At 47.3% G+C, this 19,438-nt stretch overlaps 1 protein-coding gene across 4 annotated transcripts in view; it reads left to right on the top strand.

The window, feature by feature from the left end:
• The window catches only part of LOC106822420 (liver carboxylesterase 1-like), a 33,737-nt gene that overhangs the window by 6,358 nt on the left and 7,941 nt on the right, over positions 1-19,438 (top strand). For 2 of the 4 annotated variants that reach the window (XM_044761509.2, XM_044761508.2), the window contains exons 3-9: positions 324-468; positions 5,956-6,089; positions 8,415-8,568; positions 10,397-10,501; positions 12,377-12,481; positions 14,831-14,869; positions 19,094-19,234. In XM_044761509.2, the coding sequence (XP_044617444.2) occupies positions 324-468; positions 5,956-6,089; positions 8,415-8,568; positions 10,397-10,501; positions 12,377-12,481; positions 14,831-14,869; positions 19,094-19,234 (823 nt within the window). The remainder of the gene's footprint in view (positions 1-323; positions 469-5,955; positions 6,090-8,414; positions 8,569-10,396; positions 10,502-12,376; positions 12,482-14,830; positions 14,870-19,093; positions 19,235-19,438) is intronic. The other 2 variants (XM_044761511.2, XM_044761510.2) reach the window with 1 other exon arrangement.

The following is a 19,438-nucleotide window of genomic DNA, read 5'->3' as shown; positions in this document are numbered from 1 at the left end:
GTGTCCAGGGCATGTAGGAAATGGTCCTCTCCCAAGTGTAGAGGCAGCCTCCTCTCCTTGACCCAGGGCATCCTGAAGGCTCTGCGAAGGGGACAGATGCCAGTTCTTCTCACTATACACAGTCTTGAAAGACATGAGTGAACCTGAGTGCCCCCCACCCAGATCCCCAGGCAGCCTCCTGCCCATTCCAGTGTCCCCAGTCTGGTAAGAGCACCTCTGCTACAAGTATAAACTTCCCAGTCCAAGGCAGGGCCTGACTGCAGGACACGTCTCCTTGCTTAGCTTTGAGTGACTCAGGAGTTCTTTCTCCCCACTCTACCCAGGTGCTCCCAGGACGCAGTGATGGGGGAGATGCTCTCAGAATTCCTTACCAACAGAAAGGAGAACATGCCTCTCAAGTTTTCCGAAGATTGTCTTTACCTAAATATTTACACTCCCGCTGACTTGACGAAGAAAAGCAGGCTGCCGGTAAGTAGTGGATACCACTGGTCAAGGCTGGTGAGTTCCAGCCCTCCAGGATCTTCTGGTGGAGACTGGAAGAGGATGAAGGCAGTTTGGGGTGGGGCCACAAGCCAGGGCTGTTTCAGGGGCCCCAAGACTTGTTTTACCCACCACAGCCAGACCATGTGGCCACAGCGAACTGCAGGGGATGAAAACTTTTCCTTTCTTGCTTTCTAGGTTCTTTGCTTGGCCTATTAATTGAATTGAAACAAGTGAGACTAACGGGAGGAATACAAATTTAATTTCGTACATTCCGGAGTTCATAAGACTCAAGACTCAAAAAAATAACCAAAACAACAACATTTATACCTTTTAGACAAAGAAATACTAGGGAGGATTGGACAAAGCAAAGGGTTTTAGGTTAGGGTAACAAGTTAAAGAGGAACTGACAAAGGTTGTTTACACAGCCTTCTCAGCCTTGAATTCCCCATCTCTGGTGATCAGGATGCCTTTCCCCCTCCTGGTGCAGGGAGGGTACCCTTCACATGGGACATTTACTTCCTGCTTTCAGGAGACAAAAGAGGGTTAGAGTGTCCTTCTTGCATTGGCTGTTTCTTCAATAAGCTTAATTCAAAACAATCAACGTACCAAAATTTTTGGGCAGCACATTCTACTCCTCTTAATGTTAGTTTCCCCAAGTGACAGACACAGGATATTTGGAGGAATTGGCTGTACATTTATAATGCACATATTAATTTTTCCAGTTCTCTCAGGCTAATAGAAGGATAAGAATGGTTACCATTAGTTGCTGGCTTAGGAATATGATATCCTGAGAAGATAAGACATAAATTCCAATAATATTAGAATGGAAAGAACCTTAGAGATAAGCCAACAACTCAATCTTTCCTTTACAAATAGGGAAACTGAGGCCCAGAGAGGAAAATGGGAGGTCACATGGGAGGGTTGGTAGACAAGAGCACGAGTCTTCTGATCTTCAAACCTGTGCTCTTTGATACAGACCAGGAAATCAAGCCTGTGTGTGGCCTGTCCTCAGCCACAAAGATCATTCTCTGACAGTGCCCCCTGGCAGAACTGTGGAGGCAGAATCTGGGTCAATCCAAGAAGCATTTTCCTTTGCCTTTGGCCAACTCTCTGGGACCTTGGTGTAGCTAATTTCCCTCCCTAATTGTCTTTGGCATCGCCTCATGACCCAGTGAGTCAGCATTTCCTGGATAAAGGGAGGCCCAGAGATGGAGCAGGCTTCCAGACTCAGGCTGGAAGGTGGGGAGGGTCTGCTGGAAAAGGAGGGGATCCCTGGGGTAGAGAAGGGAGGGGTGTGAGCACCCAGCCATCTCCCAGGACACACCTGACGTGATGCCCAGGAGTGGAAGAGGACGTCCATGAACTTGTGACTAGAAGACACACTGTACGTTTGGCTCAAAGAGGTGAAGACAAAAGTTTACTCAGTCTTTCATTCATTCATTCATTTATTTCTTCTTCTAAGATGTGCCCAGTGCCCTCATATACATAGCTGGTCTTGGGGGTTAGGAGGAAGGAGGAACATACAATGGCTGCCAAGCCGTCCCTGACTTCGAGGGTCTTACCGTCTGGGCTGCACAGACAGAGGCTAACTTCAGCAAATCTCTGCTGCCCCGACCGTGGCTCAGCCTTCACTCAGAGATGACTCAGACTCAGCCCCTCCACCTGGAGGCAGGCGGGGATCAGAGGTGTGGGAGGACAGGGGCTCTGGACCTGCAGGCAGGAGACCTCTAGTTATGGACACAGTTCCCGGAACTAGAGTCTCTGCTGAAATCCTGGTTCTGCCTTTTACTAGCTGAGAGACCTGGCTCTCTTTCCTCAAATCTGGGATATTCACATAAGAGTGTTCAGTGATGAATATCCAGCTCTGTGTCAGTGCCTGGCAAGGTACACAAGTCAAGCACTCCTGACACATTAATTAGAGTTGAAGGGGTTGACCCATAAGAGGCAAGCAGCCAGTTGTTTGACAAGCAGAATGGATTTATTTAGGAATGGCAAATAAATGCAATTCAGAACATGAAATCTATGGCTGACCTTGCGCAAATCCAGAGAAACAAAGGAGAGAAACGTTCTTTTAGAACTGGGGAGGGCCTGTTGTAAACAGAGTCCATTGGAGGAGACTGGGCTTTTGAAGTGCAGTGTCTTTTCCTTTGCTGAGTTATGGCCGTCTTTCATCGGCTGAGGTCTTGTTGGGAAAGCAGGAATTTCTTATTTCTTCTGCTGGGGTAGTAAGCAATGTCACTTGCTGTCGGAGATGCAGGGTATGCCTCTTCCTGTTGGGGTCTGTAGTGTTCATTGAGTGGCACCCACATGAGAATTCTCCATTCTGGCCCTCTGACTCCATTTCAAATGAGGTTTCTGTTTATGAATTTTCACATTTCCCCTTTTGATCAAGATTTTTCTCTGAAATCATTGGTGATCAAGAGTCAGGTTGTTCTGAATTCAGTGGCCTTTTGTCCCTCCATGCCAGGAAGGACCTTTCTGGGTGTTGTGTCCCACATCAGACGGAAAGTGAACAGACTGCAAACTTACTGTGGTCTCACTCGAGAACAAGGAGGTGTAGGAGGGAGATTTATCAGGCATTTCCCACCCAGGTCTGTGTGTGTCCTTCTGATAGGCCTGGTCTTGACATCTTGAGAAGCTGTCTCATCAGATGTCATCTCCTTCCATTTGGGAAATCTGTACCTTCAGGTTACCAGGTAGAGTGCAGGTCCACTCAGGACTTGGTGCTTTCTTTAGAGGCATCACATGAACCGAGGAGCCTATTCCCTGGAGTTTGGCAGCACGAGAGTTAGTTATTAATGCCTGATAGAGGCCTTCCAGCAAAGTTGAAGAGAGTATCTCTGGAGGTGTCTTTTCCAACAGAGGAAATCTCCAGATTGCCAGGTGTGATGCTTAAGGTCTTCACCCCCTTGGAGTGCACTGTGAAAAGATTGCTCTACCAGAGCATGGTTATTTTTGATAAATGCAGTTATGCCTTTCAAACATTGATGTATATCTCCTTTTATCAGTTCCAGATCAAAGAGTCAGGGACCAGGTGCATTGGCCATTCTGTGACTGTCTCAAAGGGTAAGGGTTTATGAGTTCCAATGGGGGTGGATCTGAGACTTAGAAGGACCAATAGTAATGCTTTTGGCCAAGGTATTTGGAAAGTCTCTGCAAATTTTGCCAAGGGAATCTTCATAATGCTGTTAGTGCATTCAACTAAAGCAGACAATTGAGGGTAGAAACACAGTGAAAGTGTAAAACCAGCAAAAAAGCAGAGCCTTTTTGAAGCACCTGACTGGGGAAATGGATTCTCCATCACTATAAACTCAAGAGGGGTTGCCCAGGTAGGAATAACCTTTTCCAAAAGGACTTCAGCCATGGAAGAGACAGCAGCCTGTCTACAGAGGAAGACTCCACTCCAGTGAGGAAACTTGCAGACATGACTAAAACATATTTATCCATGACATAGGAGCAACTGTATGAAATCCATCTGCCCAACCTCCAAAGGCCTTTTAGGCACCTTAAATGTCTGAGAGCAGTGCAAACGACCTTTTCTGGATCATGATTTGGACAAGTGGAACAAGTGAGACACATGCTTTTTGCAGACTTATTAGTATTTTCCCACCAATATTGATGCATGAGTGCTATCATTTTGTTGGTGGACCAATGACTCAATGCATGTACAGTGGGGAGGAATGAGAGTCTGTCGTAGGACTGGGGTGTTATTTGGCCCACAGCAGTGCTTTCTCTTTTTATCAAATGAACAATTGTTGAAATTCCAACCTTGTTTTTCCTTTTCTGGGGCTGATTGTTGGGCTTCTCTGCAGAAACGAGAGGTTCAAAATAAGGGCTGGATAGGTTCAAAATACAAAGAGAGTACAGCTCAAGATCCAGGAGAAAACTTGCCCTTAAACTCTATCATAGGTGAGAAAGCAGCAAGGTCAATGGGCTCTGTGGGTACTGCACCTGTTTTCCCACCAGCCTCGGAGTTGTTGGGGTCTTCTCTGGATGCCCATATGGGTCACCAAATACTATTGATATAAAACAAATAAACAGCCAGTTATTTTACCAGCAGAATAGGTTTATTCAGGAAGAGTAAAGATTTGCAATTTGGGACACGTGGTCAATGGCGAACTCTGTGCAAGTCCAAAGAAAGAAAGAAGAGAAATGTTCTTCTATGAAGTTGAGAGGGGCTGTTGTAAACTAAGAGTCCATTGGTGGAAACTGAGAGTTCGAAGTGTAATGGCTTTTCATTGGCTGAATTATGGAAGTTTCTTATTGGCTGAGCCATTGCTGAGCAAGGAGGAATTTCTTCTTTCCTTCTGCTGGGGAAGTAAGTAATATCACTTCCTGTTGCCGACGCAAGGTATGTTTCTTCCTGATTGCTGCTAAGTGGCAGATTCATGAGAGTTCTCCCTTTGGGCCTCCCAACTCCATTATAAATGAGGATTATGTTTATTAATGTTCATAAAGAAAAGATCTTACTCCCACCCTAACAGCCAACCTACTGCGCCATGGTCATTGGCTGCCGTGTGCTGGGTGACTCCCCACGTGGCCTCTGGAACCAGACTGCCTGGATAGAAGCCCTGTTTCTACCACTTACTAGCTGTGTGACCTCAGGCACATTAAGGGCTTCAGTCACCCTATCTGTTAAATGGGCCAATAGTAGTCTCTACCTCATAGATGGTTTATTTTAAAGTGCTTACAACAGTACTTGGCACATAGTTCTTATTACACGTTCCTTTTTTTACTAATAAAATTATTACAATATTATTATTTTAGCGACTCTAACTTCCTTACTGTGTGAGCTCTTTAAAAGCAAGAACCATATGTTGTGAGTCGTTGAGTCCACTATCTGCTCGATTTTTAACACAGTCCCTGGCACATGGTATGTTCTCAGAGCATGTTAGTCAAATGATTGAAGGTTTGTGAGAGGAGGAGACTTTTAGGCTGGGCTTTGGAGGATGAGTGAGAATTAGAGACCCAGAGGAGGCAGAGGGAAGTCATAACAGGAAGACATACCACCGGGACATGTGTGCTTCTTGAGATAATCATTCATGTGTGAGAGAAATTTAATTCACCAAATAAGAGGTAACTAAGATGAAGCTGAAGTACTGGGCTGTGGTGTGCAGAGTATGCTGAGCTGGGTGAGGGTCCAGGCATGAGGGTGATGGGAGTGTTGGGAAGAAGATGACACCCTCAGTCTTGGCTGTTCCCATGATGATGTTCTCAGCATGAAGAGCCCTGGAAAGAGAAATCACCATGGCTGAAGAGACAAGGCAGGGGCAACGAGGATTCATTGAGTAGGGTGGTGGCCTGGGCCCAGCTTGGAGAAGGGGGGAGCAGAGCTACAGGCTGCTCCACCTTTGCTGGGGACTGGTAAATTCAGGCCTCGTTGACTCATGGACAAGAGGTAGGCAACCAACCCAGACAACCTCTTAAGATCCTTCTCAGCTCTATATCCAGTATATCTTCCTCCCTGTCCAGGTGATGGTGTGGATCCACGGAGGTGGTCTGATAATAGGTGGAGCATCATCCTATGATGGGCTGCCCCTCTCTGCCCTTGAAAACGTGGTGGTGGTGACCATTCAGTACCGCCTGGGCATCTGGGGATTCTTCAGGTAAGATATTGAACTCTCCTCACTGCACATTGGCCCCCAAAGCAAGGATGCTAGGACCCAATTCTGGTCATGTCAGACCTTAAGGGAATCTTCGCTAAATTTCTAAGTAATGCACTCAGGTCCCTTCACAATTGGGACCCACCTCCTTTCTCATTCTCCACCAACACTGGTCATACCTGCTTATGAAGTTTTGTATATGCTGTTTCCTCTGCCTGAAATGCCTATTCTGTCTGACAAACTCCTATTCATTCTGCAGGGTCCAACTCAGGTGTTACCTCCTATGAAATAGTCAACTTCTCCTTTTCACCTGTGCTGCCCCAGCACATTGCAGCCTCTAAAGTGACAGTTAGCATGCAGCACAGCAGTTAGAGTCTTACACATCTTACCTCATGGGAAAGGAAGGCAGGAGCAGACTCGTAGTGGGAGCTCAATGAATGCTTGTGAGTGAAGGAATGGCTGGCTAGGGCTGGGAAGTTTTTGCAGCATCTGATCCCAAAGAATAACCCTCCCAGGGAATGTCAGGTCCTCTCATCCCATTTCCTTCTTCATTTAGCACATTCATAAGTTAAGGCTAGAGTCTTCACCATAGAGTTTCCATGGAAACATGAACACAGTTCCGGTGGGCCTTTCTGAATGCACTCACCCCAGCATCTCTGACCCTGAGATGGATGATGGGTGGGCTGGGGGAGGGGTGGGCTACTCCCTAGGAAGAGCTATGGAGCTGGAGGAGGGTTATCCCATGTGAATCACGTCCAAGGATGTATTGCCTTCATTGAGACCACTCATCCTTTTCACCTATGGCCTGTTTCTCTGCTCCCCTTTACAATAAAACTGCTACATTAGCCCTTCCCAATTCCTCTCCTCCCAGTCTCTCCTCTACCCAGACCAGTCAGGTATTGACTCCGACCAAACCACCAGACTGTTCTGCTTGAGGTCACAAACAGCACCCAGCTCTTGGCTCAACCTTGGCAAACATCTGCACAGTCTTGGCAGCATCCACACACAATTGCTCATACAGTTTGGAAGTGATTCCTCTCTGGGCTCCTGGCCATCTCCTACCTCACGCACTGCTCCTTCTCCGCTTCTTCCCTGGACCTCCCTCGTCCCCATCCTCGGGCCTCTGTGTGTGTCTCCCTCTCCGTCTCCACTCCCGCCCAGAGTGACCTCAGAGGGCACTTTCACAGCTCACTCCTTTTAGCTCCGGCTTCTCCTTTGAAACCCAGAGGCACATCATCATCTACCTCCTGCTGTCTCCACTGGACGTATCAAGGGCACATCACAATTCACATGGACGAAATTAACCCTTGACTCCCACTGCCCCTCCCCCAAATAGTGCTCCTACTTTCCCCACAGCACGCCATGCTCAACTGCTGCAGCTCCATCCTTTCAGTTGCTCAAGATAAAGACCATGTTGTCAGCCTTGACTCTTCTCTTTTTCTCACATTCCACATTCAGTGGACCAGAAAATCTCTGGTTCCACCTTAAGATTCATTCAGAATCCAGCTACTTCTCACCTCCACCCTTGCACTGACTCTAATCTAAGCCCTCTGTGCCTCTTGCCTGGATTATTAGTAACAACCTCCACTTTTATTATCCTGCTACTTTTGTACCCTATCTGATCCACACAGTAGCCAGAGTGATCATTGAAGACATAAATGGAATCAAGTCCTTCCCCTGCGGTGACTTCCCTCCTTACTTACAGTGACATCGATGTCCTTGCCAAGGCCCACAGGACTGTCTCTAGCTGCATATCTTACACTCACACTTTGTTCACTGGACCCCAGGGCCTCTTCCACCTAGAATTCTCTTCTTTGGATATTTGCATGGTTCTTGTGCTGTTTCATTCAGCTCTCTACTCAAATATCACAGCCTCAAAGAGGTCTTCCTTGGTCATGTGATGTGAGATAGGACCCCAATGTCCCACCTCTGCCATTTCCCTTACCAGGTTTTATTTTTCCTGAAAGCACTTTCACTACCTGACATCATATTCTATATTTATTTATTTGTTTATTTGTTTATGATCCATAGTGTGAGCTCTGTGTAGTCAGAGGTTTGCCTGTTTTGCTCTCAGATGTGCTCCTTGGTTCTTAGAACAGTGTTTTCACATAGCAGATGCTCAATAAATAGATGCCAGAGGAAGGAACATACAGCCCACAGCACAACAATGCTACAGGAGAGGAAGGCAGGTGGAGACCCCTGTGTCAGGGCTGTGGAAACCCCATCTTATTCCAGAAGGCTCGCCTAGAGTGTACAGCCCCATCTGTGGTCCTGAGGGCCCTGCCATGATGTCTCTGCTCCCAGCCCACTCTGTTCTCTTACTCACAGCACAGGGGACGAACACAGCCCAGGAAACTGGGGTCTCTTGGATCAGGTGGCCGCACTGCGCTGGGTCCAGGAGAACATTGCCAACTTTGGAGGGGACCCAGGCTCCGTGACCATCTTTGGAGAGTCAGCAGGAGGTAGAAGTGTCTCTGTTCTTGTAAGTGTTCCTGGTTCTGATGTGGTTTCTGATGGGACCCTTGGAGACCAGTCTAGTCATGGGCTCCTTTATTTACAAGACCTAGATGTAAGGTTGACCCCACTCTTCAAAGCTCCAGATGGTGTAGAGCTAATAGCCAAGCTCTCCTTGGCCCCTAGGAAGATCAGAGCTCAGCTTAGCGTCCAAGGGGCGTAACAATCTCCAGTAGCAGCTGCAACAATGACATTCCTCCTCTTCTCACTTGGTTGAGCTCTCTCTCTCTCCTTCCTAATAATTTTGACATTAGGACTTACCTTAATTCATTTGGGAAGTATGTATGGGTATAAACTATTAATAAGAAGAGGCAAGCCTGGGGCCCGCCAGGTGGTGCAGCTGTTAGGTTTCCACATTGCGTTTCAGTGGCCCAGGGTTTGCCAGTTTGGATCCCAGGTGCAGACCTATGCAGCACTTGTCAAGCCATGCTGTGGCAGGCATCCCATATATACAGTAGAGGAAGATGGGCACGGATGTTAGCTCAGGGCCATTCTTCCACTGCAAAAAGAGGAGGATTGGTGGCAGATGTTAGCTCAGGGCTTATCTTCCTAAAAAAAAAAACAAAACAAAGTTAAAGAAGGGGCAACCTTAAGAGTTGGGCAGAGTGTCACTGTTTGGCTTGAAGCCAGATCTATGTGTCAGGGGGACACGAGCACTAAGAACAGGTCAGGGGCCTCCTCTGAGGGGGTCTGATGTCTTGACCATGCCCAAGAGGGAGGGCAGCAGTCTCTGGGCTGAGGGATGAGTTGGGCTGGGGGAAGCAGGTAAGAGGGAGGAGGGGTCAGAAGGTGGGATGGGGAGGGATGGGACAGGGGATGTGTGACACGTGACCTGGGAGCCTGGGTTGTCTTGCTGATGGGGGGTGCTGAGGGAGACACTGAGGGAAGAAAGGATGGAAAACCAGGTTAGAAGATGCTAGGAGGGGTGAGGAGCCCTCCAGCTGCCTCACTGTTGAGCAGAGGGTCAGTGCTATTACTGTCCTTTTAAAACAAGTATCGGTTTCATAGTTGATACTCAGAGGAAAATGTTTTTCTGTCTTATAAAGTGGAGCAAAAGCAAAAGCACTGATAACCTCAGAGAAGAAAACAATCATCCAAAATCCCGTTATCCAGGGATACTCACCACGGACACTTTGATACGTATTTTTCTAGTATTTTTACCTTGACTCGCCCCATCTATCTATCTATCTCTTTGTCTACCTAGGAGTTTTTAGACAAAAATCTTCCTTAGCATTATAATATAACATAAATAACTCTCTAAACATTAGCCACTCTTCATAACTTTTTTTTTATAGTCGTGTACTATGCCATGGTAAGAATGAAAAATATTTTCTTTACCTAAACTCATAATATTGGAGCCTTGGTTTATTTCCAACTTTTATTATTATGAATAGAATGAACATTCCTAGAAATCATTGTGTGCCTCCAAGATCCACTTCCCTAGGGTATATTCTGAGTAATGGAAATGCAGAATAAGAACTGTGTCTTTAAAGTGATGCTAGGACTTTCTCAGAGTCTTCCAGACACTTTGGATTGTTATAATCAGCATGTGCCACTCACTTCCTGTTCTGTCCCTCACTCTGCGCTCCTGGCTCCCTCCAGCTGAGGGAAGTTTTCTTGGAGAAACCATGTCCTAGGGTCAGCCTGGGGAACAGGCCAGGCCAGGTGGAGACCTGTCATGTCCACTGAGCCCCAGGGTCGCCAGGGGAGGGGCCAGGGCAGAGCTGTGGATGGGTGTAGCTCCTGAAGACCCCTCCTGTGAGCATAAACTCTCTTCATCTCCACTCTTGTCCCAGGTGTTATCTCCACTGGCCAAGAACCTCTTCCACCGGGCCATCTCTGAGAGTGGCGTGGCTATCTCTTCTGCCCCAGCCAAGAGGGACTTAAAGGCCATGGCTCAGGTGGGTCTCAACTGGACCACCCCTGCACCCTTAATCTGCTCCGCTGGAGTCTTGAGGGGTCTTTCTTGCCGTGGGATCCAGCTGACATCCACAAGGAATCACAGAAGTGAGAATGGCTGAGTGGGAAGGGCAAGGAGACACCTCACCCAACTTCCCAATTATCCGGCTGAGCAACCTGGGACAGAGAGAGGAAGCAGTTGGCCAAGGTCAGAGAGTGATGGGGCAGAGCTGGGACTCAAGCATGTGACTCTGGACTGCCAGCTCGGAGCACTGTCCACGGACCACACTTCCCAAAGTGTGTCAAGGTGGGGTGCCCAGCCAGACAGTGGGCAGTGGACTGTGACTTTGTGTTGTGGCTCTCAGGGTCTCAGTTCTGCTGAACCCGCGTGCAGTATGTGATCTTCCCTGAGGGCATTGTGGCTGGGGGTGGTTCCTGGAGGATTCGTTCATTCATTCACTCAACAAATAATTTTGATATAGCCAGACATCTAGCAACCTCTAGTAGCTTCTTGTATTGGAGGAGATAGAGTAATGATTACATAATCACACAGATTATAAACTAATAAAATGTCAACTGTGACAAGAGCAATAAAGCAGAGGTATCTGATGTCACAACAGGATCCAAGAGGAGCCCAGTGAGTAGGGGGAGGTTATCAGGAAATGAGTCTTGAAAAAAGTGATCAATGAGTTGAGATCAGAGGGATGAGCAGGAATTTACTTGGTGAGAAAAGAATATTCCAGGAAAAGGGAACACTATGTGCAAATGTCCTGTGACAGGAGAAAGTATCTCAAGTGAGAGAGAATGAGAAAGGCTGGAGTGGCCAGAGCAGAAGGAGCAGAGGGAACCTGGAGTGAGCTGAGGATGGGGACATTGTGGGGGCCGTGCTGCACAGGACCCTGGTGAGGACTTTGTCTTTATCTGGAGACTGTTAGGAAGCCAAGGAAGAGGGAGCCACAGGAGGCTCTTCTGAGGAGAGCCTGCTGGAGTCGGTGATGTGGAGCGTTTACGTAGGGCTGTGAGAGCTGGTTTCCAGGAGCAGTGGGGGCAGCAGCCAGACTTCAAGGGGCTGGTAAGGAGGAGGAAAGGAAAGGAAGACACCAAGAATTTTTAGAAATTTTGAGAATGTTTTTCAGAATTCTCTGTTCATAAACAACAGAAGCCCACTTGACCAGGCTGAGGTTGAGAAGGGAGAATTCATTTAAAGGAAACAGAGGTGGCAGAATTTCACTATCAAACAGGAATCAGAAATGGGAAAATGAAGTGTATCTAAGACCTTTATACTTGCTCTTTCTCGTTCTCAGTCATTCATCCTCTGTCTATAATTCTCTTTCCTCTCTTATTCTCTCTCTCTGTTTCTCTCTCTGTCTCTCTCCTCTGCTTCTCTCTGTGACGTTTTATTTATTCAACAAATATAGACTGAGCACGGATTCTGTGTCAGACACTGTACTAGGCTCTGGGGAGCCGTGCACACTCTCCACGGCCCCACCATCAGGGAGCCTGTCTTCTCTCCTTCTGCATCTTCTCCTCTGGTCATGTTGTAAGTGATTTTCCCGAGGCCAAATGGCTAGTAAGTGGATGAGCTGAGATCTGAAGCAAGACAGAGTGATTCTGGACTCCGTGCTCTTAGCCCCACTCCTGCTGCCTCTCCTTAGATGTTCAGCTCTGAAATCGTCGTGCCCGTTCTGACAGACAAGGTAACAGAGACAGAGGCTGTGTAATTGACATGACTGGGACCAGGACCCACACCCACTGGTCTAGAGTGTTTTCTGCCACCCCTGCTGCCTTTAGAAATTGAGGTTGGGATGGAACAGCTCTTTATTGACCAAGGGAAGAGACATGGCTCTGAATTCTGCTGTCACCTGTGATCTCTGCAGCAAATTGCTGTGTTTGCTGGGTGTAAAACCACCACCTCGGCTGTCATTGTTGACTGCCTGCGCCAGAAGACAGAGGACGAGCTCCTGGAGACATCGCTGAAGATGGTAGGTTCATCAATTCTCATAGCCCCACAAGCCCCACTCCTTGTAAACTTGGCCCCAGCTTGACCATTTCAAGTATCCCCTTGGCCCAGAAAAACTTTGTGGGACAGTGTTGCACCCCGGGAGCAGTGTCAGCCTCTGAATCGGAATGGGGTATTTCTTTTTTTCTTTTTCATTATTTAATATGACAAACTTTGATAAAGTCAAGTAATAATGTAATAATCTCCCAGTTCTATCAAACCTTACTATTTTGGAACTCTTATTTTCAGATATATTTTTAAGAAATTAGACATTACATATTTCCAAAGGGAACTACCACTCTGCATTTTGGGTTAGGATATATTAAGAAAAAAGATTTTCAGGAAGGTTGTCACAATTTATCTTGGCTAATTTAGAAACTGTCTCAATTATACCTCAATGGTGGCCCAATTTTCTAGCTTTTTGGAGACTGCCTCAGTAGTGACTCTAGGATAACTATATGTCCACCCATTCATCCATTCAACCAGCCAACCATCCATCCATTCATCCATTCTTTCATCATCTTACTATCGGTCCATCCACCCATCCATCCAATTCATCCATATTGTTTCATCAATGTAATATCAATCCATCCATAACCTTCATTCATGTATTAACAATCATCCATGCATCATCCAGTACCATATATCTTCACTCCATCATTCATTCTTCTAAAATCATTGATCCATCCATCATCCATGTGCTAGTTATCATCCATCTATACACTTATCCATCCAATTCACTCATGCTGCATATATTGACCAACTCCATCCATCCATCTATCCATCCATCCATCCATCCATCCATTCTAGGTGTATGTGGTAGGGGGTGTGTTACAGGGATGCTGATGCAGACATGAATCAGATGTAGCCCCTGGTCAGAAAGAACTATCCAAGAGGAAACACATTATATGCTTCATGAGTTAAGTGTGGTGGAAGTAGAGAGAGGAGAAACATTTATTATAGTCAGCAGGGATGCTTCATGGAGATGGTGACATTGTAGGTTTGATGGATGGCTATGGCAGTGGGTCATCACAGGGACAGACACCCAGAGAATATAAAATCTAGGGCCCATGACAACCATTATCTTTGTGGGTGAAGGATGTGAATGTGAGCCAGGAGTAGCCTGAGCCCCTGCACTCTCTGTCTGGACCTAGGGTTCCTGAGGATACTCCTGGGCCCCCAGGCACAGGCCTCTAGCACTGGACTCTGCTCTATTTCTATGGGTTGACTCCAGTGTGGCCTTGGGGCTTGGATCCTGGTTTCTCTGTCTGAAATGAGGTGACCAATGTGTTCAAAGAATCAAAACGCAACTGTTTTCTGATGCCTAGAAAGAGGTCAGTTTATTTCAGCAATTCTTACTGTTGCTAAAAGGACCCCGTTGTAAGGGGAAAGTTGGTGACTTTGAGAAAACCCGGAGAACCTAAGATCTCATAGTTTCCTTCTGAGATTGTCTGAGTCATGTGGAAGTGTTTCCATGATTATTCACTCTCCCCAATACACACACACACACACACACACACACGCACCTGGTTGGTATGGCTACCACCTATAATAGAAGGTCACTCACTGCATACTGGTCAGAGCTTTTAGCTATAGTGTAACATTACACTCAGTACAGCTTTGTGAACAAAGGAAAAAGAGAAATGTGTCTGGGGGATGAATTTACAAGAGCTTGTATGAGTTGGGACTATCAAAAGCAAATCTCATCTCAAATTGCCTAGAGCAGAAAAAGGAGTGTGTTGTGGCAGAATTGTCAGGTAACTGACTGAAAACTAAACTGCAGTTCAAGAGTAGAAGGCTTCAGGCTTGGCTGGACCCAGATGCATATATGATAGAATTAAGAATTTGTCTCCATCCATCAGCTTTTTACCTCTCAGTGTTGGCTTCACTGTCAGGCAAGTTTGTCCTCTGAGGAGGTTAAAAAACAGCACTAGACTAGATTACCGTCCTATCAGCTTAGAAACCTTCTTTTCCAATAATTCCAACAAAAGGTTCAGGATAAACCCTATTGGACTGACATGAAGCATGCCCATGCTTGAATTAAACTCTGTGGTCAGGAAGATGGGGCACCACGGGCCCCATATAGAATCCTGGATTCATGGAGAAAGAGAGGGGAAGAGAGAGTTCCCCCAAAGGAAAATTGGGGTGTTGTTTCCTGGGGAAACAAGAGGGGAAATGGATGGAGGGCAGGGCAGGCACCACCACAGACATCCTCTCCAGAGCCCCCTTCCCCAACCTACACCTACACCCTGTGCTCACGCCCAGGGGAGCCCGGGTCCAGCTTTTCTCCAGGAAGCCTTCTCACCCATATCCTCTGCCTTTGTCTTCACAGAAATTTTTCACCCTTGATTTCCTTGGAGACCCTAGAGAGGTAAGGACCTTTGGCTTATTGATTACAGGTTTTAAGTCCTGATATCTTTAAACTCCAGTTAAATATAGATGAAAGAATTCCGCCTGTGGACTCACAGTAATTCCCTGTGTTCATATTGCTGAGGCCCAGAGAGGGACAGTGACTTGCCCATATAGGACAGCCATGAGGACCAGACACAGGACTGGAACCCATTCCCTTGCCTCCCAGTCCAGTGCTCCCAGTCATCAAGTCTGTTTCCACTTGGCCCAACCTACCCTCTCCTCGTGTTTACATTTTCTACTCCCAAAAATGCCCCCTTAATAGAAGGTTCGACTAGAACCTTCCACTATGAGGAGGTGGAGATAACTGGATAAGAGATTTCTTCAGGAGCCTTCACTGAGGAGCCCAGATCTCCTCCTGGAGGCTGCAGGGCTGGTTAGCTGTGCAAACTGCACTGTCTGCAGGGCCGTCAGGAAGGGAGCCAAGAATCTCAGTCGTGAGGACTCCACCCTCATCTCAACCACGCAGGAAACTCCAACAGCATCCTCCCCATCTCTTTCTTCCTCCCCTCCTGCCTTCTAACATGTTACCAGGTTCAAGTGACATTATCTCTGCAATGTCTCACCTTCCTGTCCTCTCTGCTCTCTCCCTGCGGTTGGTAGCATTTAGCTTAAAAGGTGTGGTGAGGATTAGATGAGATTCATTCAGTCATTCAGCAAAGATTTAATTAGCACTTACTATGTGCCAGCACCTGATTCAGGAGGTGAGTATATAACAGCGAAACAGGCAAAATGAGAGGCAATCCCTGCCCTCCTGGAGTGAGGGAAGAGTCAATAAACAGACAAATAAAATACATACTGTGTGTGATGATGGTGAGCATTAGGGTGGAAAAGTGATTGTGAAATGGGGCTGCAGTTTTGCCAGTGGTTTGAAGTGACCTGACAGTGTTTGGAATGGTCCATGAAAAGGTGACATTCGATACGAATTCTGGCGGAGAAGACGAAACCAGCTGCCGAGAATGCTGAGGATGATTGCTCCAGGCAGAGGGAAGAGTAACTGCAAAGGTCCTAAGGTGTGGCTGTGCTGGAGGGAGTGAAGGACAGGGCTGAGGCTGAAAAGGGAATGGGAGGTGGGGGTGGTCCTTTAAAGGACTTGGATTTTGATTCCAAGTGTGACTGGAAGTCATGGGAGGGTTCTGAACAGAGGAGTGAGTGACCTTGGATGTTACAAAGGGCTCATTGACAGCTGTGTTAAATGAAAGGTGGGGAAGGGGCAGAGCAGATGCAGGGACAGCAGCTGGGGCCCCCGGGCTGCAACAATCCCGGCAAAGAATCATGGCGGCTTGGACAAGCCCACAGCAGAGGAGGTGGTGAGAAGGACTTGGTGCCTGGATATTTTTAAGTAACAACTGACAGGAGGTGCTAGTGGACAGGATGTGGAGCATAAGAAGAAGAGAAGGGATGAATCAGGCCCCTGGGTTTCTGACCTGAGCCAGGGGATGCAGGAGCCCCACACAGGGCAGCCACCTGCAGCCACTCTGGACAGCGGCCATCACTGCCATTCCCACTGTTGCTGGTGTCCATCAGCCCCCACTGGACGCCGCCCTGATCGGGCCCTCATGGTCTGTCTCCTGGACTTTCACTATCTTCCACCTCTACACTCCCTCCCATTCCCATGCCCCACGGCGCAGCCAGACTTACCCTTGTGGACCCAGGTCAGGGCATGTCGCCCCTTCTTAAAAGGCTGACCCTCCTTACGAGACAAGTCCCCTCACCTCCATGGAGTTACCCTTCAAAGCACATCTGAGTCCCTGCTCTGTGCCGGACATGGTGGAGAAAGTTGCTGCACCATCTGCCCTCTCTCTGTCCATGCCCCACAGCCTTCCTCCAAGCCCAGGGCTCCCGGGGTCTGAGGTTCCTGGGATTACTGCTACACATTGTCATCTCGGTCACTGTGCTCATGCCATTCCCACTGTTTGGAATACTGTTCACTCCCCAGGCCCACTGCAGATGGCAGGCACCTCCCCTATGTGGGCTGCCCTGTGTCTTCCTTCCAGAATGAGCTGCTCCTCTAGGCAGCTTCCCACAGCAGCCCTTTCTGAACTGCACAGTCTTTCAAAGAGAGCAGTGGTGGCACCCCGATCCTTTGTTGCTATTGTTGGCCGTATTGCATTAGGATGTGGGCCCTTGTCCTGGTGAGTCAGATCACTTGACACAACTTCTGTGCAGCCAGAACTCACCCGTCTTCATTGACCCTTGCAGAGCAGATGTAGGCACCCAGTCTCAAAGCCTGGGGGTTGTCCACTTTCTCCTGCCATCCAGGGAGGAATATGACACATAGTACATGGAACTGGAAATATGACACATGGGGCTGGTGTCTCTTTGAGGGATCTGTAACAACACCGTTAATGACTAGCGTCTAATGTTTATCCAACCCTTTTCAGGTACTGTGCAGAGCATTTTGCAGTGTTCTATCATTTAATCCCCTCAACAACCCCTCTAATAAATAGATGAGGAAACTGAGTGACAAACAGGTGAAATTACTTTCCTAGGTCACCAGCTAGTAAGTGGCAGAGCCAGGTTTCAAATCTAGGTAGTTTGGCTCCAAAACCCATGGTCTTAACAACTTCGGTGACCAAATATGAAATATAACTGTACCCAGAACCAGCTTCCCAGACGGTGACGTGTGAGTCAGGCCCTGCTGCATCTGTGATCATGTAAATATATTCCATCAAAGGTAACACCTAAAAGTAAGTCACAACATGAGCCCATCCCTGATTCTTTTATTTATTCCTGCTTTTCCTCTCCGATAGGGAATCAAGTCTCAGTTTTAAGCACCGTGAGCGATGAGGAGCTCACTGTCTCCTCAAGGCAAATCACTTATCAAGAATAGCTCATGTTTAAATACAGACACATAGACACAGTCAACTGTCATTGATCGTGAATTCTGTATTTGTGAATTCACCTACTCACTGAAATTTATTTGTTACCCAAAATCAATACTCGGGGCACTTTTGTGGTCATTCGCGGACATGCACAGAGGGGCCGAAAGTGTGAGTCATGTGATGACATGTATGTTCCCATCTGAGATCCAACAAGGCAACACTCCGTCTTCTGTTTCGTGTCTCAGACTGTTAACATGGTCTATTTAGTGCCACATTTTTCACTTTTCTGTGCCTTCTGTTGGTGGATTCTCTGTTTACAGTATTCCCAGGCATAGTGCTGAGGGGCTGTCTAGTGTTCCCAAGCACAATAACACCGTGATGTGCCCAACATGGGAGAAAGTCCGTGTGTTTGATGAGCTTCATTCAGGCGTGGGTCACAGCGCGGTCGGCTGTGCGTTCAGTGTTAATGAATCAACCCTGCAGCCCACCCAGAAAAAGGAGGAGGACATTTGCCGTGAGCCCCCTCTGGAAAGGCTAAAGTAACATCCATAGTGTGTGATGAAGCTGTGGAAAAACAGCTACAGTTGTGGTTTCATGAGGTGATGATGATAAACTCATAGTGGATGGCACTGTCACAAGGCTGAACGACAAGGAAATTACAGCCATGTTAGTCAGGGCCCGGAAAATGTGGAGCCCTTCTAGACTGGTGCTTTATTATAAACAACAGTTACAGATAACTAATCATGTTTGTTAAATGTATATTACATAAGGTGTCTTTAAACACACACAAAACAGGGTTGATGAAAATGTGACCAGAGGCTCGCAGGAAACTGACCCTGTATTTCCCCCGGGAGCAGTGGCTCAGTGTTCGCTAATTCAGAGTCCACGGTGACTTACAGCCCTAAACCACCACGAATAATGAGGACTGACTGTAGAGAGAGAGACATAGATATACATACACTTCAAATTTAAATGTCTGTAAAAATGTATATATACATATTTTTAAATATATGTATACATGTATATATATTTAAATATATATGCATACTTAAATATGTTTACACACATTTAAATATGTATACATATATAAATATGTATATATATATTGTGTGTGTGTGTGTGTGTGTGTATATCAATTTGAGGGAGACTTTCCCAATCACCTTACCACCTCTAGCCCCTGGTGGAAGTTCTGCCCTCTGGGTCATACAGACTTAGTCTCCTTTGTCGGGACCCTGAGTTCTGTGGTCACCACCATGGGCATGCAGGTCTGTGGTGCTGGCCGTGCTCTCAGACAGGCAGAGCAGGAGAGGCAGGTGTTTCCCCAACAAGGGAAGCACAACACTACACTCCCTCTTCCCCAGAGCCATCCCTTCCTGCCCACTGTGGTTGATGGAGTGCTGCTGCCAAGGATGCCTGAGGAGATTCTGGCTGAAAAGAAGTTCAACACTGTTCCCTACATCGTCGGAATCAACAAGCAAGAGTTTGGCTGGATTATTCCAATGGTGAGAATGTGCTGGTCTCTAAGACTCACCTCCCCTGCCCTTCACATCACCTCTGCCATTTCTGGTTACAAGAACTCCTCCTTCCCCAGATCCCCCTTGGGGTCCATGGCAGCTGTCCCCTTCACACAAGTTGACATCTCCATGGAAACCTTCTCTGCGATGGCCCAACTGTCATCTGGATGGCGCAGCCCTGGGGATCCCTCT

Source organism: Equus asinus, chromosome 28 (assembly GCF_041296235.1).
Source record: "Equus asinus isolate D_3611 breed Donkey chromosome 28, EquAss-T2T_v2, whole genome shotgun sequence".
NCBI classification, from domain to species: domain Eukaryota; kingdom Metazoa; phylum Chordata; class Mammalia; order Perissodactyla; family Equidae; genus Equus; species Equus asinus.
The sequence above is the reverse complement of the archived record's forward strand: the minus strand, read 5'-3'. Positions and strand labels throughout refer to the sequence as shown.